Here is a 23,936-nt window from a genome sequence, read left to right on the forward strand (position 1 = left end):
AATAATAAATTTCACTTGATACTATATATGATCATACTTTGGACAAGAAGTGTAGGTGCGGTATTGAGTCAAATGTTTTTTGCAAATGAAGAAATACTGCATCTACCTGGTTGCCTTGATCCAAAGCTTTCAGTATGTCATGTGAAAAAAAGTGAGAGTTTGGTTTCATATGATTGACATTTTTGAAATCCATGCTGGTTGATTTGTCATGACACCAAAGGAGATCAATGGTAAGATTTATCGATGACAATCTACTCTTCCGGAAAAGTGACAGAATTACAGCACCTGTTGAACAGATTTAACAGAATAGCACAGAATATGGATTGATAGTAAACCAAATAAAGACAAAAGTAATGAGGAGTAGCACAAATGAAATACTTGGGGGAATGTATTGGATTTAAAACTGTAAAGGTGACAGGGGTCCGCAGCTCGTGATCGTGCAGTAGCGGTCTTGCTTACCACACCCGGGTTCCCGGGATCGATTCCCGGCGGGGTCAGGGATTTTCTCTGCCTTGTGATGACTGGGTGTTGTGTGACGTCCTCAGGTTAGTTAGGTTTAAGTAGTTCTAAGTTCTAGGGGACTGATGACCATAGATGTTAAGTCCCATAATGCTCAGAGTCATTTGAACCATTTGGTGACAGGTACTAAAATGAATCTAACATATAATTGAGGACATTGGGTGCAAGTGCTACTCTGAAATTGAGGCTGGCACAGGAGAAGGATTCATGGTGAGCCATATCAAACCAGCAAAGACACTGATGACAAAAAATTATGGCCTCAGTACACTTAAGGTGCGCCACAGTGTAGTAGCAGACAGTTTAGAGTGATGGATATTGTGAGCAGGTAACACAGAGCAGCTGGCTGGTGAGCTGACAGGCTGGTGGACCAGCCTGCTGTGTGCCGTGCATTGGCAGCCTGCACTCAGCCCACCAACCTGGCACACCTGGAGAGCTTGCCCATGGTGCATACAGGCCAGGCCTGCGAGACCCAGCCTGGCCAAGCTGAATCCTGTGCTGTGTACTATTCTAACCATAGTAATGCCAAAGTCTGATCAGATTTCCTTTTCAGCAATTCTGTCTCATCAACAGAGCCAGTTACTCAACTGACAGCAACTGACAATACAAGCCATTATCATAACATCCTATCTGTTATTGGCACCAGTTTGATAGACACACGTCCCACTGGTGACTGCCTTGTCACCATCTGCCACATGATTGTAGGAAGGTTGTGATTCTCCTGTATACAATCTTGTGCTTTACCTGCAGTTGTTTGTACATGTGTAGAATGTGGTACAGAAGACTGTTGTGAAGCAGCTGCTGTGAAGAAACTGGATGCTGACGGAGAAGTGACGACGTACTGTTGACCAATGGCTGGTGAGGTTGTCTTTCTTTCTTGTTGTTGTGAGACTTGTTGTTGTGAGACTTGTGGTTGAGGTGCTGCTGCTGAAGATGGCACTTCAACCTCACGGAATAGAAGTACACGTCTACAAGACAAAAATTGGAAAACAGTTTATACTTTTCTGTGTTTGTCCGAGGTGAATACAAAACTGCAAGTCTTAAAATTCGTATAAAACTATGTAAATTTCAGAAATAGGCATTAATATCACACTAGTGACATTCATAAATGGTTTCTACTGTTATAAAGACAATATATCTAATATAATAAAATGTCACCAGAGCAATGACACAGCATATGCTCATATTACAAGAATTGCCATTTTTACATTACGTTAAATACCCTGTAAGTGAACCTGGTCTTAAATGAAATTCATTTAAAATTCTGGAAAGCTGATGTCCTAATATCACATTGGTGATTCCTTTATTTCTTTTTTAATTTTTTCTACCAAATATGACTATAAAGTAAGCTAATAACAGGTAGCATTCAACATTGTTTCTGTCCTACACAAAGATCAAGAATGCATTTCAAGAGGCAGTGCTCTCATCATCAGGTAGTAAAACTTAGCTCATTAGGTTAAAATACTCAGAAGTCTACCAACATAATTGTGATATTCATAACAGGAAATAGAATAAAAATACAACGGAATGTGGGTGCTTGACTCACATGAAAATCATTTACTTCTGTTAGTAGCCATTCCATCACTCATCGCACCAGGTCACGTCCCTGCTGTGGGCTCCAAGAGTGTCAACTTGACATTTCTGCTGAGGTCCAGGGGTCACTGAACTGATGGACAGTACTAGGTAAGCAGAGCTATTAGCTCAGCCATAACACTAAGCTACTGGTTGCCTATCTTGCCTCACTTCCGATGTTCACAACCATTCGCCTCTACGTAATTTGTTAAAGAAGTATTGCAAATCTATAATCATGCACCCTCCCTACAACAGCTAAAAAAACTCATTCTGTTGACTTTTCCTCGCGTATTCAGAAAATTGCCATATTTCTTATCATGAATGGTGATCTCCAGTTAGTTATTCCAGCTAGTCAAGTAGTCGAGTTTTCTCCCTATCTTTTCTACACGTAAGATCTCGGTCATCTTTTATTCCCTTATGGGGATGGCCTGTTTCATATACGTCATTCACAGCAGCCGAATTGTCCTAGTTACTTAATCTGAATGCAATTTATGTTTCTTGAATCTGATAACATATGTTCTTCCTGTCTATCCAATACAGTTGGCATCACAGGACACACACTGAATTTTATAAAGTCTCACTCTTTCAAACTTATTTATCTTTTTATCAAAATTATGCTTCTGGTTATACCTCCCGAGATTATTTGTCTGGAATTTGTTTCTGTGTAGTTTAAAGACATTTGTGATCTTTTGCGAGACCATATTGATTTCTAGCTCCTTACTGATGTTTATTGTGTCTCTCTATCCTTTCTGATTGGCACATTGGCTGCCCTATGTATGGAATTACAGCAACAGCTCTCAGTTTCCTGTCCGCAGTAAATGCATACTTACTGCCCTTTCTTGTAATACGCAAATTGAGGAACTGCAAACTGCTGTCAATTTCACGCTCCACGGTAAACTCATTTTTTCCTAGGGGCATCATCGAACTTCTTTACTATTTCTTCTATATCATCCTCAGAACCATCAACAAGCAACAAAATATGGTCTACAGAATGTCTATTATCAAAATTTTAACAAGAATGGTTTGTCCTCCAAGGGACACTGCCTTATTGAAGGCACCTTCAGTGCTAGTTGGGAGGATTTGTGCACATAAATGAAGTCTAGAGTTGTGTCATTGGCAGTGTAGCTACTGGCAGGGTCACCCTAGCTGGAGTGATCTCAACTGAGAAGGCGAGACACAGTGTGTCCCACAACATAGGGCAGGGAGCTTCCCTAAGGGAGACAACCCCAACAAAAAATCTGGCAGGTCGCAGTATCTAGAGGTGGCAACCCATAACATGACTTAACATGTGCAGCACTCTTAATGCAGCCAGGGGATTATAAAATTACTGGCAATCTCACAAACATCCTCAGCTACAGAACTGGATCAATTGGTGACAACTGGAAAATATTAAAGGAAAAACGATTGGGATTACGGATTATTTGTCTTTGGAAAAGTGGAATGTTACAAGATTGACCAACAAAGAAAATGAGTAATCAGGTACTCAAAGAGAGGATAGTAGACACTGCAATAATAACAGAAATTACGAAAAAACTAAAAGGAATAAAAGATTTGACAAACTACTGGATGGCTTACAATGGCGTCCCACAAAGAAGTGAGTGTGTGTGTGTGTGTGTGTGTGTGTGTGTGTGTGTGTGTGTGTGTGTGTGTGTGTTTGGATCTGATGGGTGCCCAACGGTGAGGTCATCTGTGCCCTTACACTTATAAAAACAAAATGAAAGTGGAGATGAAGTCCAACTTTTCCCTCTCCACAGTTGCACGATAGTGATGCATCAGCAGATCCTGGCTTGCATTGGCAGTAGTTTGTGCAAAATGTTTGGCCAGTGTCTGAGCAATGTCTCTGGTCGTCGTTTGGAGGTACCCCTGTTTCAGCAGTGCTGTATCAGTAAATGGCTGCATTTGCTTGATATCCTCCAGATGGCTTCCCATACTTTTATAGAAGTGGAACGACTGATGGAGTCCAGGAACACTTACCATGACCCTTTCTTACTCTCCCTAATGATGCCTTTAGCCTTGGCTCTTGCAGCTCCAAAGGCCCTAAGGTTGTTTGCTGTTGGTCGTAATTTAAAATGTCGAAGAATCGCATGCCTTTCCCGGATCACAGAATGGCACTCATCTGTCCACCAAGGCACTGGTCGCCTCTTAAGATGACCTGGGGACTGAGGGACAGAGACGTCAGTGGCACGGTGGATCAATCATGTGATATAGTCCACCCATTCTTGGACGCTGTTCCAGTGTTCGAACACAGCCAGCTTGCTGAAACGCGTCCAGTTAGCCCTGCCGACCATCCATTTTGGGGCCTTAACTTCAGGTGTTGAGCCATTTATTGGATGAAGGTGAACTGGGAAGTGGTCACTGGAATGAAGGTCATCAATGACCTTCCACTGAACAGAGTCCACGAGGGTGGGAGAACAGAGAGGTCAACGGCTGAGAATGACCCAGTAGTAGTAGTAGAGAAATGTGTGCGAATACCCATGCTGAGGATGCACAGCTCATGAGATGTAATGAGGCCCTCCAAAACCCAAACACGAGGGCAAGTATTGGTTAAGCCCCACAGGACATGAGTGGCATTGAAGTCTCCCAGGAGCAAGAATGGTAGCAGGAGTTGTGCGATAAGGAGTCTATTGCAGCTTGTGAAGGTAAATACAATGAGCAAACAGTTATCCTTCGACATATGAATTTGAACTGCAACTGCTTGCTGGTCAGTAGCCAAGGGGAGGAGAGAGGAGTGGTGCGTATTAGTGATAAACACTGCGACACCTCACTTGGCCCCCCTCCCTCGACAGGTCATCCTCATGGTACAGTGTAAATACCCGTAGCGCAGAGACATCTGTATCTTTAAAACGCATTTCTTGTAAACAAAAGCACAAGGGACGTGCCAGTGCTAGGAGTTTCAGTTCCTCCACATGAGTCCTGAACCCACTCATGTTTCACTGTAGTATGGAAGCCATGTCGTCGGTGCGGTTTTAATTTACCCTTATCTTTGCACTGGGGAGGTGAGACACTTAAAGTGTGGAGGGGCCGCCTGGACCCAAGGCATCTAACTCCATGATATTCTCGTCATCAGTTAAATGGGAAAAAATGATGTCTGGGACAGCTTTTGCCCCAAATGTCGTGAGCCTTTCCCTGTGCCCTGTCCCATCAAGGGTGAGGGGAAAGGGGGCACTGAGAAGCACTCCACTTCTCTTGTACCTTCTGGATGCTCACAGTGCAACAGTTGTTCTTTCCTGGCATACCTGCCTGGATTGTTTTTACTCGTTTTCCCTTGACATGTACACATTCAAGACCAGGTGCTTGTGGTGGATACAGGCACACTAGGCATTGTCTGTATCAAAGTGTCCGCCTTGGAAATAGATTTCTGCACCATGGAAAAATATAATGTGGCAAAGACATTCGGTTTCATCACCTTATATTCTTTTTTTGGCGATGGCATAGGGCATCGGCTTGGCCACTTGTATCTCCTGTAATTTGGGTTCTTCAGCAAAAACAGGACAGTCTCAGCTGGTTGGTTCCCGAGCAATTGGTGCACATCGCTGGAGATGAGAAGGCAGTCCCAGTGTCATGAGCGGCTTTTCCACAGTTCTCACAAATCATTTCACCTCCACAACTCATGGTTGTATGGCCGAAATGCTGGGATTTATAGCACCGCAAAGGTCTGGAATGTAAGGCTGATCATTAAGTCTAAGAACTCCACCATAAGATATTCAGGCAGTGTCAGAGAATTGAATGTGACAATAAAAGTGGCAGTCTTTTCAATTGCTCCATTATTCCTCTGAGTTCGTTGTTCCACATCGACTATTCCCTGGGATGCTCATTTTCGCTTCAGTTCTGCTATGTCCTTGTCCATTATATCTCGACAAGTGACAACCCCCTTACTGGAGTTGTGAAAGGTGTGCACCTCAACAATGATACCATAGTCAAGTAGTTTCTGTGATCTCTTAAGAAGGTCTACCTGCTTTGACCTGTTAGCTTTGACCAACAATGCAATTGTTTTATAGATTTTTATGTTCCAGCAAGGCCTTCTGAAGCCTTATAGATATAAAAGGGAGACACTTCATCAACTGTCCGCTCCTTTCGCTTTATCAGCAGAAACACATTGTTATTCATGACTCCACGAGCCCTGTTACACAGTCAAAAGTATTCTTATTTAAGGAGGACTAGTCTATCTCATTCTTTTGAATGAATGGGTGTGAATACTCCCAGGCAGTACACCATTCCCGCTGGGAGGAGATGATGATTTCAAGAGTTCCATCTCAGTCCCATGAGCGGCGAGGGAAATAAGTGTCCACTCAGACAGAGCCCCGCATGCCATAATATGTTCTACACAACTGAGGTGTGGCGGGCTCCCCATAGGTTGTCCGCTAACGACTGTTCCACCTCAACCGCCATGTACCCCATCAGCACACAAGCACACCTCGAGATTGTTTTTTCTTTTTTTAAAAAATTTTTTTTATAGAGGTTTATCCTGTCCTCATGATCCTCATTCCCTGAGACACACAACGTTCCACCGTCACACAGTGATTGGTGAAGCATGCCCAGAGCTAAGGTGACAGAGGACTGGCAGCGCTTACTAGTCCCCAGCTCAAGAACCCTGGGGTTGCCACGTCCGTACCCAGCAAATCAATGCTGAGCCTCTGAGGGGACCCACAAAGAAAATGAGTTAGTGCTGGAATAGTAATTTCAGTCAATGATAAATGGAGAGGACAGATTCATGAATACAGCTTCTTCTTCTTCTTCTTCTTCTTCTTCTTCTTCTTCTTCTTCTTCATCATCATCATCATCATCATCATCATCATCATCACCACCATCATCTAAGACTGATTATGCCTTTCAGCATTCAGTCTAGAGCGTAGCCTCCTTATAAAATTCCTCGATGATCCCCTATTCAGTGCTAACATTGGTGCCTCTTCTGATGTTAAACCTATTACTTCAAAATCATTCTTAAACGAATCCAGGCACCTTCTCCTTGGTCTGCCCCGACTCCTCCTACCCTCTACTGCTGAGCCCACGAGTCTCTTGGGTAACCTTGCTTCTCCCATGTGTGTAACATGATCCCACCATCTAAGCCTGTTCACCCTGACTGCTACATCTATAGAGTTCATTCCCAGTTTTTCTTTGATTTCCTCATTGTGGACACCCTTCTGCCATTGTTTCCTTCTACTAGTAACTGCAATCATCTTAGCTACTTTCATATCCGTAACCTCAACCTTGTTGATAAGGTAACCTGAATCCACCCAGCTTTCACTCCCATACAACAAAGTTGGTCGAAAGATTGAACGGTGCACAGGTAACTTAGTGTTGGTACTGACTTCCTTCTTGCAGAAGAGAGTAGATCATAGCTGAGCACTCATTGCATTAGCTTTGCTACACCTTCTACATCTACATCTACATCTACATCCGTACTCCGCAAGCCACCTGACGGTGTGTGGCGGAGGGTACCCTGAGTACCTCTATCGGTTCTCCCTTCTATTCCAGTCTCGTATTGTACGTGGAAAGAAGGACTGTCGGTATGCTTCTGTGTGGGCTCTAATCTCTCTGATTTTATCCTCATGGTCTCTTCGCGAGATATACGTAGGAGGGAGCAATATACTGCTTGACTCTTCGGTGAAGGTATGTTCTCGAAACTTCAACAAAAGCCCGTACCGAGCTACTGAGCTTCTCTCCTGCAGAGTCTTCCACTGGAGTTTATCTATCATCTCCGTAACGCTTTCGCAATTACTAAATGATCCTGTAACGAAGCGCGCTGCTCTCCGTTGGATCTTCTCTATCTCTTCTATCAACCCTACCTGGTGCGGATCCCACACTGCTGAGCAGTATTCAAGCATTGGGCGAACAAGCGTACTGTAACCTACTTCCTTTGTTGTCGGATTGCATTTCCTTAGGATTCTTCCAATGAATCTCAGTCTGGCATCTGCTTTACCGACGATCAACTTTATATGATCATTCCATTTTAAATCACTCCTAATGCGTACTCCCAGATAATTTATGGAATTAACTGCTTCCAGTTGCTGACCTGCTATTTTGTAGCTAAATGATAAGGGACCTATCTTTCTATGTATTCGCATCACATTACACTTCGCTACATTGAGATTCAATTGCCATTCCGTGCACCATGCGTCAATTCGCTGCAGATCCTCCTGCATTTCAGTACAATTTTCCATTGTTGCAACCTCTCGATACACCACAGCATCATCTGCAAAAAGCCTCAGTGAACTTCCGATGTCATCCACCAGGTCATTTATGTATATTGTGAATAGCAACGGTCCTATGACACTCCCCTGCGGCACACCTGAAATCACTCTTACTTCGGAAGACTTCTCTCCATTGAGAATGACGTGCTGCGTTCTGTTATCTAGGAACTCCTCAATCCAATCACACAATTGATCTGATAGTCCGTATGCTCTTACTTTGTTCATTAAACGACTATGGGGAACTGTGTCAAACGCCTTGCGGAAGTCAAGAAACACGGCATCTACCTGTGAACCCGTGTCTATGGCCCTCTGAGTCTCGTGGACGAATAGCGCGAGCTGGGTTTCACACGATCGTCTTTTTCGAAACCCATGCTGATTCCTACAGAGTAGATTTCTAGTCTCCAGAAAAGACATTATACTCGAAGAAAAGACATTATACTCCTTGCTTTCAGTTCTTTCACCATGTTGCTATCCTTTGAGAATATGCGTCCTAAGTACTTGAAACCATCCACCTGTTCTAACTTTGTTCCTTCTATTTGACACTCAATCCGTTTATATTTCTTTCCCACTGACATTACTTTCGTTTGGGAGATGCTAATCTTCATACCATAGTCCTTACATTTCTGATCTAGCTCTGAAATATTACTTTGCAAACTTTCAATCGAATCTGCCATCACAACTAAGTCATGTGCATATGCAAGACTGCTTATTTTGTGTTCACATATCTTAATCTCACATAGCCAGTATATTGTTTACAACATATGATCCATAAATAATATGAACAACGGTGGTGACAGGTTGCAGCCTTGTCTTACCCCTGAAACTACTCTGAACCATGAACTCAATTTACCGTCAACTCTAACTGCTGCCTGACTATCCATGTAAAGACCTTTAATTGCTTGCAAAAGTTTGCCTCCTATTCCATAATCTCGTAGAACAGGCAATAACTTCCTCCTAGAAACCCGGTCATATGCCTTTTCTAGATCTATAAAGCATAGATACAATTCTCTGTTCCACTCATAACACTTCTCCATTATTTGCCGCAAGCTAAAGATCTGGTCCTGACAACCTTTAAGAGGCCTAAACCCACAATAATTTTCATCCAATTGGTCCTCAACTAATACTCGCACTTTCTTTTCAACAATGCCTGAGAAGATTTTACCCACAACACTGATTGAAGAGATACCTCTGTAGTTGTTACAATCTTTTCTGTTTCCATGTTTAAAGATTGGTGTGATTTCTGCTTTTGTCCAGTCTGATGGAACTTGTCCCGACTCCCAGGCCATTTCAATTATCCTGTGTAGCCATTTAAGACATGACATTCCACTGTATTTGATGAGTTCCGACTTAATTTCATTCACCCCAGCTGCTTTGCACTGCAATCTAGTGACCATTTTCTCCACTTTCCTCAAATGTGATCCTATTTCCATCATCATTCCTATCCCATTCTACCTCGAAATCTGAAACATTACTGATCGTATTTCCACCTACATTGAGCAACTCTTCAAAACATTCCCTCCATCTGCCCAAGGCATCCACAGGATTCACCAGCAGTTTTCCTGACCTGTCCAAAATACTTGTCATTTCCTTCTTATCTCCCTTTCGAAGACTGCTAATTACACTCCAGAATGGTTTTCCAGCAGCTTGAACCATAGTCTCCAGCCTGTTTCCAAAGTCTTCAAGATTTTTTTCTTGGATGCTGCAATTATCTGTTTGGCTTTGTTTCTTTCTTCAACGTAACTTTCTCTGTCTACCTGAGTTCTAGTATGTGGCCATTTTTGATACGCCTTCTTTTTCCTTTTACAGGCTGCCTTGACTGTGTCATTCCACCAAGCTGTTTGCTTCCTCCTACTTTTACACACTACTGTTCCAAGACATTCTTTAGCCATTTCTAGTACTGTGCCCATTCCTTTTCCAATGACTGTAATTGACTACATTCAACTAACTGGTACCTTTCTGAGATCGCTGTTATGTACTTGTGCCTGATTTCCTTATCCTGAAGTTTCTCCACTCTTTATCCTCCTACATATGGACCTGACCTCCTGCACTTTCGGCATCACAATCCCTATTTCACTGCAGATTAAATAATGATCAGTGTCATCAAAGAATCCCCTGAATATGTGTCCCCCTCACAGCCTTCCTGAGTTCCTGATCTGTTATTATATAGTCAATGACAGATCTGGTTCCCTGACTTCCCAAGTATACCGGTGAATGTTCTTATGTTTAAAAAAGGAGTTTATGATTACTAAGCCCATACTGGCACAGAAATCCAAGAGTTGTTGCCCGTTCCTGTTGGCTTCAATATCCTCTCCAAATTTACTCATAACCTTTTCATACCCTTCTGTTCGATTTCCAATCCTGGCATGAAAATCACCCATGAGCAGAACACTGTCCTTGTTCTTTACTCTAACAACTACATCACCGAGTGCCTCATAAAAACTATCCATCTTATCTTGATCTGTCCCTTCACAATGCAAATATACTGACACAATCCTAATTTTCTTGCTAGACACTGTCAGATCTATCCACATCAGTCGTTCGATTACATACCTTATTGCAACTATGCTGGGTTCCATTTCTTTCCTGATGTAAAGCCCTACACCCCATTGTGCTATTCCTGCTTTGACTCCTGGACAGGTAGACCTTATATTCTCCCACTTCCTCTTCTTTCTCACCCCTTACCCGAATGTCACTAACAGCTAAAACGTCCAGCCCCATCTTACTTGCAGCCTCTGCCAGCTCTACCTTCTTCCCAGAATAGCCCCCACTGATATTAATAGCTTCCCATCTCATTACCATTTGTTTGCCAAGTCGTATCTTACGAGTCCCTGGTTTGTCAGTTAGAGGAGGGACTCCATCACCTCCAATGGTCCGAGGCATTTTGCTCTGATTGTTGCCAGCATTGTATTTAAAGTACCAGGGAAGCAGGTAGCTAGCCTTACTTGCCCTGAGTCCCATTGAGTTTTACCCCTAAAGATTGAGGGACTAACCGGTGGATTTGGTAGTCTTTGCCATATGAACACAAAGGTGACCACGACTCAGAGTATGTCCGAGGTGCCCAGCCTTATTCCAAAGTAACTGGTATCCCGACTGTCGGGACCACTTACTTGGACACTCATACGTTGCCCGTGGTTCATGAACTAGGACATGACTACAGGAACCCACACCATGAACCACAGCTTCATAAATGAAAGAATAGTGACCGTCAGATTTCAAATTCCAAAACGTCATCTAACAGTTATAGGGGGTCTATGGCCTAGAGGAGGAAAGGAAGAATGAAACTGAAATTTTTTATTATTATCTTCAGAAAGAAGTGAATAAATTCAACAAAACATACCACATTGTCATTTATGGTGATTTTAATGCAAGAGTTGGAAATCTACCTATACCAGGAATAGTAGGACTATTTGAAGAAAAGACTTAATAATAATGGACATGTACTATGCCAATTTGCCTCCATCAACAATTTTAAAATTACTAATACATTTTACATAAAGAAAGACATTCACAAGTCTACATGGAGTGTACGAGGATTAAGGACTGCGATTGATTACATACTAATTAATGATAAAATGAAGAATCTTGTGCAACATCTACACGTTTATAAAGAAAGTGATATAGGTAGTGACCACTTCCTTCTAGGCAGTAAGATAAGGCAACAACAAAATGGAAGAAGACAAAGAAACTTCAAAAGAAACCACAACAAGAGTTGTCCAAAGCACATCTCCTGTCAGAATATAGTATTAAGAAACTTTACCAGTACAAACCCCAACAAAAGTTTGCTTCACTATCACTCAATAAAGACATTAATATAGAATAGTATAAAATGGAATAATATCAAAACTTGCATCACTGAAGCAGAGTCAGAAGCACTTGGTAAAAGGAAAAAAAGAGATTAGGAAAAGCAACTCAGAATTTGGAATACAGAAATTAAAGAAAAACAAATAACTTATATGAAGTTTCTGCCAACAAAAACACCAGAAAGCTGGGAAACATAAAAGATGAGAAGGAATGCTGGGAAACAAGTAGTGCCCAAAGCACAAAAAGAGTCGTGGGACTTATTCACAAAGAGTCTCAGAACATGACGTACATGGTAGACAGTAATGTGCGTATGAGGTCCTGAAAACCCTCTACAAGGAAGAAAAAGATACTGTCTCACTGAACATTAAACTGAATGAACAAGATAAATCATTATACAGATTTGTGGTTTACACTCAAGAAAGTATTACAACGAAACAGTATATCCAATTACTTTGGATGAACTACAACAGGCTTTGTAAGGCATGAAAAACAGAAAAGCTACTGGAATAGATGCAATAAATGCACAGCTAATTAAATATGGAGGGTTACCACCCCAGATGAAAAACTTTTACAATGACAATTAATAAATTAATGTTGACTGAACTGTAAGATCCTGTACTCTTGGTATCAGCAGTAGTGACCTCTCTTTTGAAAAAAAAAGGGAAATGTTATGACTGTAAAAACTATAGTGGTGCAAGTTTTCTAAACACTGACTACCAACTATACTCAAAGATCATCAGTAACCAACACTATACTCAAAGACCATCAATAACCACATGAATAAGCTATTATTTCTGGAGAACAAAATGGATTTTGATCAGGTTGTTTATGCACAGACAATGTGTTTGTAATTAGAAACATCATAGAAAATGCAGAGAATTTAAAATAGAAACTCATATTGCCTTTATCAACCTTGAGAAGGCCTTTGACTGTGTGAACCGTGATAGTCTATGGAAGATTATGCCGGAACGTCGATATTCCTATCACCTAATAGAGGTAGTGAAAAGTCTTCACAAAATTACATACATTGTAGTAAACACACGTAGGAATTAGAAAAAACCGTTATTAACCTAGACATTAGACAAGGATGTGGACTATCAACTACCCTTTTTAATATCTACATTGACTTCATTATTTACAAAAAGGAAATGTAAAGCAAACAACAGAATTAAGATAACAAACAAGGAATACCTGAATGTACTTTTGTTTGCCGATAACATCGTTGTTATTCAAAAGAATGAAGATGACTTCCAAAGATCAGTATACCAGCTAAACGAAATATGAAAGAAGTGTAACTTTAAAGTTTCTGGCAAAGAAACAAAAATAATGGATATATCCAGCCAGATCAAAAATTGTTTTATATAATTCAGTTTTAGAACAAGTGTGTCAAATCTCTTGTTTAGGCTGTGCTATAAGTTTTGACTTTAACCGTAATATTGAAAATAAAATACATAAATTCCAAGCTGTCTGTGGTACCATTAACAGACCATTGGGCCATACAATACAAAAAGAAACTATAATAAAACATTAAAGTAATGGTGGTTCTGGTGTCATCCTACGAAAGTGAAAGCTGGGTTTATCACAAACAAAAAATTAAATAAAATAAAATTCAAACAGAGATGAGGTTCCTAAGAAAGACGAAGGGGTACACAAAAGAGATATGATTAGAAATTAAGATATTAGAACACAAATATTTTCAGCATGAATTAAAAAACAAAATCATCATGAAGACTGGAAACAATAACTCATGAGAATCCTAGGTCACAGAAATCCTCAGAACATCGTATTGATCTTATAGGTCATCGATAAAAATGTCAGCCATAGCCCTGAAATGCTAGACACCATAGCCAAACATTCGTTTTGAGTACAAAACTTTTAATTAAAAGTGAAAATGTTAAATCTTGCAATCAGCTAATAAAGTTAAATTAATTTGATGGTCTCTTCATCTACATCTACAAATATACTCTGCAAGCCACGGTACGGAGCGTGGTGGAGAGTACCCTGCATCACTACTTGTCATTTCCCCTCCTGTTTCACTCACAAATAGAGCAAGAGAAAAACAACTGTCGGTACGCCTCTGTATGGCTCCTAATTTCTTGCATCTTATCTTCGTGATCCTTACGCGTGATGTATGTTGACGGGAGTAGAATTATTTGGCAGTCAGCTTCAAATGCCTCGATATTTTACTGTATTTAAGAAAATTTCTTCTGATTATTTTGATAGTTTCCTTAACTGGAACAATGGAATACAGATTCTTCATCCAATGATTTAATTTAGTTAATCAGGGTCACAGTATTATGTACCAAACAGTCATTCTTAAATATGCAAGCTTCTTTAAGAATTTAGCTGAGCAGTCTAATTAAACTGAAATGCACATTTAGTGATACAATATACGAGGTGCATTCAATAAGTAATGCAACACATTTTTTTTCTGAAAGCAGGATGGTTTTATTTAGGATACCAATAGACCCTATTATTCCTCATTCTTTAGACTATAAAACACTATTTTTCAACATTATCTCTGCTCAGTGTGATGGCCTTATGGGGTGGATTAGGAAAAACAGATGAGGTTTTGTAAGCTTTTTTCAGGTGTGCAGCCTTGTAAAAGGTCTTGCAATATGATGGAGAGGGCGAAGTTCATTTGCATTTTTGTGGTGATGAATACACTGCTGAAGTCCAACTTTGCAGGAGTCACAGCTGTGTGCAGGGCAGAAGGAAGAATTGGTATACCAGTTCATTCAGAAACTCAGAGATATTAACTGGGACTGTGTATATAACTGTCAAGTGGGAATAAATAAGACTGAAGCTGCTTTTGACAACTTCATTAAAATATATTTAGATTTGTGGTATTCTTGTTCTCCTCTTATAAAAATCAATCATAAAAGTCGACCTAAAAAGAAAAACATTAAGTGGTACACAGATGAACTTACCAATGTGAGGGAAAATATGTTATCATTGTACCACATGTATAAAAATTCTCTTAAATATGGAACGGAGCAGAAAGATGAATTGTACAAAGCGTATCTTGAATGTAAGAGAACCTACAGAACTAAGCTTAGAATGGCAAAAAGAACAGCATACGAAAGATACATTGAAGGGGCTACTAATAAGTGCAAAGCTGCATGGAATGTTGTTGCACAAGAGCATTGCAGGAATGATGAACATAGCGTAGCTCTTGACCCAGATGTAGTCCATCGTTTTTTCATGGACTCTGTAACTGATATTAGGAACAAAATTGAAACAACAAACACTAATGCAAGTGATCTACTTAAGCAAACAGAAGCTGGGAACTATACCTTTAAATGGAGGACAATCACACCCTCTGAGATCACAAAGGTAGTGGCAAAATTCTCAAACTCCAAGAGTATGGACTACTCTTGGTTGTCCAATAACATAATTAAAAAAAACAGTCCATATAATTAGTGAACCATTGGCCTTTCTGTTTAATAGGTGTCTAGAGTTTGGAGTTTATCCTACAACTCTAAAAATATCGAAAGTTATCCCAGTGTATAAAAAAGGGGACAAACAAGATCTCAAAAATTACCGACCAGTTTCAATAGTTCCCATTTTCTCGAAAATATTTGAATCTCTTATTTATAACCAACTAAACTACTACTTTGAGTCACATAACTTACTCTCTAATAGTCAATTTGGCTTCCGCAAGGGAAGAAATACCACCAATGCTGTTCTTTCAATTGTGAATGAAGTAATAACAGCCTTTGAGAATAAAAATAAAGCATCACTTCTTTTATGCGATTTGAGTAAGGCATTTGACTGCATTTCTCATGATATCTTACTTGCAAAACTCAAATTCTATGGTGTACAAGACTCTGCATTGGCAGTAATTGAATCATACCTAAACAATAGGAAGCAGTTTGCCTCTGTCGGAAACAAAGACTCACAATTGCTAGATGTTAAGACAGGAGTTCCACAAGGTTCTGTCCTTGGGCCCTTCCTTTTTATAATTGCAGTCAATGATTTACCCCATTGTATCCCCAATACTGTTATCTGTTATGCTGATGACACAACTTTGCTTGCTCAGCATGAGAACATGTCAGTTCTGGAAGATATGATGCGAGATGGCCTGGAAGCGGCACTAAATTGGTTCTCATCAAATACACTGCTTTGCAATCCTGATAAAAACCAGCAGATTATACTTGGATTGTCAAAAGAGATAGAGGTGAAAGCAGTTAAAATTCTAGGAATTCATGTAGATTCTAAGTTAACGTGGGAAACACACATCAACCATATCTGCACAAAATTGTCTTGAGTTATGTATTTAATGTGGAAACTGAGAAGCCTAGTGACGAAAGAATATTTAAGAGTTATTTATTTTGGACTCTTTCAGTCACATATAGAATATGGACTGCTGATATGGGGACACTCTCTTCACATCACTGAAGTTCTAAAAATTCAGAAGAAAGTGGTAAGGGCAATGAGCAATTCTGGTAGATTAGAGCACTGCCGGCCACTGTTCATTCAGCTGAAAATATTAACAGTTATTAATCTTTATATATACACCTCAGCATTGTATGCAAAAAATAATATAGCAGATTTCGAAATGAGAGAAAACATACACCACCATAATACCAGAGGCAAAACAAAATTAGACATACCTAGGCACAGGCTGACAAGAACAGGAAATGCCCATCTAATCAATAGTATAAAAATATTTAATAAACTTCCATTTTCTTCTCGGTCGGCTCACATAAGTAGCTTCAGGAACAAGCTACTAAAATGGTTACTAATCAATCCTTTTTACAATATAACAGAATTTATGAATATAAAATCAATTGACATTAATTTTTAAGTATTTCATTATGTGATGTCACTGAATGTATTTATCTTATGTTATGGTGTATGTTAGCATCTATGGGTACTATTTGCAATGTTCATTTAGCCTTAAGATATTATTCAAAGAAAGTGTTATATTATATCCATGTAAATTGCCTATTCCACCTCAGGTGGTCAATGGTGAATAAAGAATATGAATATGAAGAATATGAAGACAGATGGCACGCATGATGTCAAATAGGTTTGTGTGGCCTTTTTGTGATTATGACAGAAGCCTGGCCGAATTACTCGCCAAGCTTTTGTTCGGTATCTGGTGTCCGCACACATTCTGCAAGTGCCTAGGAATAATATCTGTGATTCTCTGGTTTTCCACCAGAGAAAACACAATGACAGCTCTCTATTAGGACTGCACCTCCATGACAGCCTTCATGAAACTAAAGGAGCTGAAGCAGGAATATTCCACCATGTCCCACAACAAATTCCACATTTCTTAACTGAAATTGGCAGATGGGAGAAAAAAAAAAGTGTTGCATTATTATTGAACGTCTCTCACATATTGGACAGACAGGAAGAACATTTCTTATCAGATACAAGAAACATAAAGAAGCAATCAGATTAAGTAACTATGACAAATCAGCCATTGTGAACCACATACATGAAACAGGTCATCTCATTAAGGACACAGATGAAGATATGGAAACTTTGCAGAAGAAGATTTGGAAACCTTGCACAAAGTACAGAAAAGGAGAAAACTCGAATTGCTGGAACAACTGGAGTTTACCATTCATGAAAAGAAACATGATAATATTATGAACATGCAAGTGAAAGACAACACAACAAAATTTCTTAATAGTTTTTTAATTATTTTAAGACAGATACATAATTATAAATCTGCAAAACCTGTCTGATGAAATAGCTACAGGCTGGCAAACACTGGCTTTGTAAATGAGGAAAAGTAGGTGACCAGTAGAACAGCATTGTGGTTGAGCTAATAGCTGTGCTTACACAATAATACCACAAAAAAGTCAGTTGACAATCCTCTGACCTCTTCAGGAGTGTCAAGTTGACACTCTTTGACCCCACAGCATATCAAAGCCTGATGGGGTGTGAGATGGAATGGCTCATGACAGAACTTTTCAGTGTTTCTGTGTTCATGAGCTAAGTTTTATAAATATGGTTGAATGCTACCAGTTATTACTGTTAAAACATAACGACCATTATCTCACAGCCTTAAAATAGATAATATTAATCTACCATAAAGCTACCAAGTGGACTGTTGTATCTTTAAGCCTTAAATTGGATAATATTAATCTACCATAAAGCTACCAAGTGGACTGCTGTATCTTTGAGCTAATGATGTTACTATTTTAACAACCATGGCTGTTGTTGAAATACGGAGTCAGATATGTATTGTAGTTTTCTACATCATGAAAACCAGAAGAGCCCCATCAATTTAAAAACAATCTGATCAATAGCAAATGTTATATTGCACACCTGTTTACACATTGAAAATTCAGTGCAAGTCCATCAGGCTTCTTCACAAAGAAAAATCAAGAAATATTACTATCATATTCAATAACCATACCACAGCTAAAATGAGTATTTTTGTATTTGACTGTGATTCATATTACCTGCCCAGCTAAAGCATCAACAGATGTGTCATCAGAGATCCTCAGGATGCATAGCCGTAAAGCCACTGAGCTACCACACACTCCCCGGGAGGACTCATCTATCAAGTAAGGAGGACAATGAACTCTGATCTAATATCTATGACAAATACTGGGGCCAGCCATCGTCAGTCATAATCTTGTTTAATCCATGAAACCTTTGTCTACATGAAATATGATTATTCTGAGCTCTGCCATGGGAGTGCTATCCTCAGTATCTTCAAGTAAGTGGGCAACAACAATGGTAACAAGTCCAACAGATTAATCACAACATGTGTTGATTTCAAGTCCACTGTTAATGAACAAACGGACTTGCATCTGATTCCTAGGGCAGAGCTATTGTTAATTGAACTGTCTGGTAGGCGCTATTTCTCTAATACAGATCTTGACAGTGCCCATTCTAGAACTAAAATACTTTTAGCATATTAAAGGTATAATAGATCACTATTTAGGGTCACAAGAGCTTCAGCAATATCTGAAAGGCACCCTGAACAACTAATTCATGGTGCCCAAAAGTGCACAAACTATTTAAATGATATTGTAATTGGAGCCACATGGGCATAGCATTTGCAAAAATCTACAGGCACTATCAGAGAGGCTTCAAGCCCACGGCCCGCTCTACCAGCTGGATAAATCTAATTTTTTTTCAAGCCAGGCAAATGCGCACACAAGAGCATGTAGGTAAAATTAATAACTTGTCAGTGGGCAGGAACCTAAAAGGGCTACAGCCATTTTTAAGCAAAGTTAAGTATTACGCATAGTTCATACCATTGGCAGCATAAATCTCCCTTCTGCTTAATTAGGAAAACAATAGGGTTATATGTGTTTGCATGCCATAAAGCTTTCCTTCAGTTTAAATAGTGTCTTTTAATAACCCTCCATATAGCAACATACACAGCAGATACCTGTCTTACACTTGCCAGCAACACATCATATTTTCAGTAGTGGTGTAACACTATCCCATAAATTCGCTGACAAAATGGAGCAGCCTACTGCATTTACATCCCAAATATTAAATATAACCCAGAAAAGCCACCGGAGAATTGGGAAGGAGGCACAGTAAACATATATGATGCCAGGAAATTCCATGTTTATTTGTATGAGAAAGTTCCTTTTGGTCACCAATTACATGCCCCTGATTTCACAGTATGGATTCCACTCTAAGCTCTTTTATATAACAACGCAACTGCTGCAATGTCGAGCACTATTTCTTATTAATTACAATTACGAGACCCATTAGCACCCCACTATGAAGCATGCTATCTTAAATACTCCTTCCCAGTTGATTTGTGAATCAGACACAAAATTAAAGAGGTGTTCTGTCTTTGACTTCAGCTGGTGACACATCCTCTGAATTTCCAATCATGGCACATATAGTAGCAAATAAGCAGGCAACAACTCATTATTTCGCTGGGTGTGGAGTGAGGTAGGCAGATCATTTCTAACAGTCCAGATTAGGCTTGGCAGAAATTTTTGCTCATTGCAGCACCATCTTGCTGAAACCATCATTGTCCTTTTGTTAGCTACAGACCACACACTACATCACCATACTCTAGTTTCTACACACAGCACACGGGGGGATGTGCAGCATGAAGACATTTGTGCAGTATCATGTCCTCTGATTTATCACAGACACCGCCATTGAGCATATGGTCCAGAATTATCAGACCTGCATCCAAAACCAGGCAGCTCCAGTGCAGCATTTCAGCACCTAGCCTCAACCTGGACATCCCTGCAAAGAGCACACATCAGTTTCATCAGACCACTTCACAAAGCAATGTGATTGGTACTTGTCTATGCCTTCTGTAACTTGCTTTATGCGGCACAGATGGCTGTTATGACATCACCTATCATCCGTGTCCTGTCCACCAAACCTGCAATTAAAGGTGGCACCCGCTATTATAATTTCTAACAATGGGCCTCAATTCATAGTGTGTGTGCTATTACTCCGCAAATGTAATGAGACAAGGCAACTGACTACTCCATTCTACCCAGAATCAAATTCTAAACAGGAATGCATGATTAGGACATTCAAAAAGCAGACGCACAAAATTATGACAACAGCCACATCCCAGGAAGCACTCACTAATTTTCTCACAACATATAGATGCACCTCAGTCAGGAAACATTGTATGGTCAAAGTATTGCAGGGGCACAGACGACATATACCGTTTGACCTGCTGTGTCATACAGAGCCTTATTATTTTATGGGCTTCCAAGTATGGGCTCCCATTTTTGGTCAGAACATCAAGTGGACCCAGGACATTATCAGCAATAGGGGGTACAAATGTTTGAAGTTACAGTTGAACAGAAGCAGCAGGTCCAGTATCAGAAACAGCTCTGGCTGTGTCTACAGGCAGGCTCAGTACTACTTCTCATAGTACCAGCACCAATACCCAATGTGGCCCATCACAATCTATACACACTACATGACCCTTTGAAGGGGATTCCAGCAACACTCTCCTCCAGTCCTCAGCAGCCCAAGTACATGCCTTGTTATTTCCAGTTTTATGTGACAATTAAAGGAGCGAGGGATTCTATATCTAACACTGATTTAAATTTCCTGCTCTATCCACGTATTGATACAACCACACAGCCAGAAATTGTCAGGATATGCAGCCATCAAGTTGACTGACTGATTTGGGGGAAAGAGACCAAACAGCAAGGTCATCAATCCCATTGGATTAGGGAAGGAAGTTGGTCCTCCCCTTTCAAAGGAACCATCCCATTTGCCCTGAACGGCTTACGGAAATCGCGGAAAACCTAAATCAGGATTTCCAGACGCAGGATTGAACTATTGTCCTCCCAAATGCAGTTCAGTGTGCTAACCACTGCACCACCTTGCTCAGTCCATCAAGTTGATCCATGGTTCAGTGGAGAGCTCAGCTGGCATGTGAGTTGGCTGCAGCAGCTGATGTGATCCCATAGATGAACACTGCAGTTGGCTGCTTGTTACTCACTCTCTTTTAGTCTATTATGCCTCTGTCTATGTGCCATTTGATGATTCTGAACATGGTCTTGCCTATTTACATTTCTTGATTTGGATTACTCTGTAGACAGATTTATCATGAAACTTCCTGGCAGATTATAACTGTGTGCCGGACCGAGACTCGAACTCGAGACCTTTGCCTTTTGCGGGCAAGTGCTCTACCAACTGAGCTACCCAAGCACGTCTCACGCCCCGTCCTCTCAGCTTCACTTTGGCTAGCACCTCGTCTCCTACCTTCCAAACTTTACAGAAGCTCTACTGCGAACCTTGCAGAACTAGCACTCCTGAGAGAAAGGATATTGCGGAGCCATGGCTCTCGGTTCGGCACACAGTTTTAATCTGCCATGAAGTTTCATATCGGCGCACATTCCGCTGCAGAGTGAAATCTCAATCTGGAAACATCCCCTGGGCTATGGCTAAGATCATCATTGACTCATATTTCCACTACCTCTTTAACAGAGTCCCTGAAACCTTTGCTCTACACGGCATCTTGGTTTTTTCAAACTGAAATGTGCATTCTTCACTAAATGTGTTCTCTGCTACAGCAGATTTTTCCTTCTGTCCGAGGTGAGTACTTCCCACATGTTCAGAGAGGAGTTGTGTGATGCAACGCTGCATCTGTCTGATATACTGTTGCATCACACAACCCCTCTCTGAGCACGTGAGAAGTGTTCGCCTCGGACAAAAGGATAAAAAACTGTGGTAGCTGCACCACCTTGCTCAGCCTTAGTGAAGAACACACATTTTCATTTCAACAAAATATGATGCTGTGTAGAGAGTATGGTCTCTGAGATGCTGTTATTAAAGAGGCAGTGAAGATTTGAGTCAATGATAATTGGGCAACCAGGATAGGGCTTCCAACTTAACACCACATGGGACACAACATTAGCAAGACTAAGATGAGAGCACACCGATGGAGGCAGCAGCTGATGGAATACAGAGCCTGAACTGATACGACACACCAGGACCTGCTGCTTGTGCTCTCCCACCCTGCTCCCCACCAAGCTACAATTCCGCTCACACCTAATTGGTCCAACTGACACCAAGGATGCAGAGAAACCCATTGGTCCAGCAATGAAGACTGGGACAAGACGTGAACCCGACACTTTGTCTGAAGATGGCAAGTAGAAAACTTGCTGAAACGTTGCAGGAGAACGACGCATTGACTTGGCTGTCAACATGAGAAGATTTTATCATTGAGATTTGCCAAGAAAGCCTGCATTCTCATACAATATGATTGTTTCTATAGATATTGATATGGGTTCCAAAAACAATTATACTGGGGAACTCAACTTGTGCTCTTCAAACATGGCATTGTGTGTTTGGAACTATTCTTAGAGAATAGCAATTCAGTGATCTCGGCATCCAAGTATATTTTGATTTTGTGGCATATTTATACAGCCTAAAGAGCATTTTCAGCCAAACTGAACCAATATATGACTAAGTAGTAAAATACAGTTTCATCATGCTAAAAGGTGAACTATACTCAAATTACATATGAATATACTGTGCAGTATACTCCAAAGTCTTTCTGGGATAGCAGCACAGTTACAGAAGTTGTGGCTTATTGTCACACATGCTATAGTGTTCTTGACTCTTCTGGAGCACTGATGTTTATTGTGCCCATTATTACCCACCGGTCCTGGTGTAATCTCTGCTTTCGTATTTGGGATTAATTTTTGTATTATGCCTGCATTTGTACTTGCGGGTCTCCTGCCATTTTATATTCCAGTTCTCTCTGATTATTAGTCTAAAGACATTCAAAAGATATGGAGCTTGTACTCCTGTGTATTCTCCCTCTCTGTCAAAGGGGCTGCTTTGGTTAGCATGTCTGCTGTTTCATTTTCTGGAATGCAGAAATGGGCATTTACCAAACACACTGTAGCAATCCCATGCCTACTAGCGAGCTTCAATATTAGGTTGTTCATGTTGTATACCCTCGGATGGTTGCTCCTTCTGCAAAAATGTCTCTGTAATGAGATAGAATATTTTCACTGTATATATGTGCTTGTATAGACATAAGCTCAGTGATCATAATCATTATTTCCTTTATTACGCCTGTGACAGCTGCTATCCCAGTGAAGACAACTGCATAGACTCATTTTTCTGAGTGTTGGTGTAAATGGTACTGGATATTCTATGGTTGTAGAGGTATCAAGCCAATGTGCTGCCAGCACCATACAATCCACAGTTCCTAGATTACTATCACAGATACCAAACCATATACGGGAGTTTACTATTTGCAGCTGAAAAAAAGTCATTCAATGACAGTAAGTAAATGCAAAGTAGCAAGGGATATTATAAAACATGAAACTGGAAAAAACAGACCGTATACAACATATCAACCAAAGATGGAGAGAGAACTACAGAAAATAGCTGTGAAAAGGCAAATTTTGTAAATGACTA

At 40.4% G+C, this 23,936-nt stretch overlaps 1 protein-coding gene across 8 annotated transcripts in view; it reads right to left on the reverse strand.

The window, feature by feature from the left end:
- LOC126284967 (histone-lysine N-methyltransferase 2D-like) overlaps positions 1-23,936 on the reverse strand; it is a 322,299-nt gene that overhangs the window by 280,960 nt on the left and 17,403 nt on the right. For all 8 annotated transcript variants that reach the window (XM_049984245.1, XM_049984244.1, XM_049984243.1 and 5 more), the window contains exon 2: positions 1,261-1,484. In XM_049984245.1, coding sequence (XP_049840202.1) covers positions 1,261-1,484 — 224 coding nt within the window. The remainder of the gene's footprint in view (positions 1-1,260; positions 1,485-23,936) is intronic.

The sequence above is a fragment of the Schistocerca gregaria genome, chromosome 8 (assembly GCF_023897955.1).
Source record: "Schistocerca gregaria isolate iqSchGreg1 chromosome 8, iqSchGreg1.2, whole genome shotgun sequence".
Taxonomy (NCBI): Eukaryota; Metazoa; Arthropoda; class Insecta; order Orthoptera; family Acrididae; genus Schistocerca; species Schistocerca gregaria.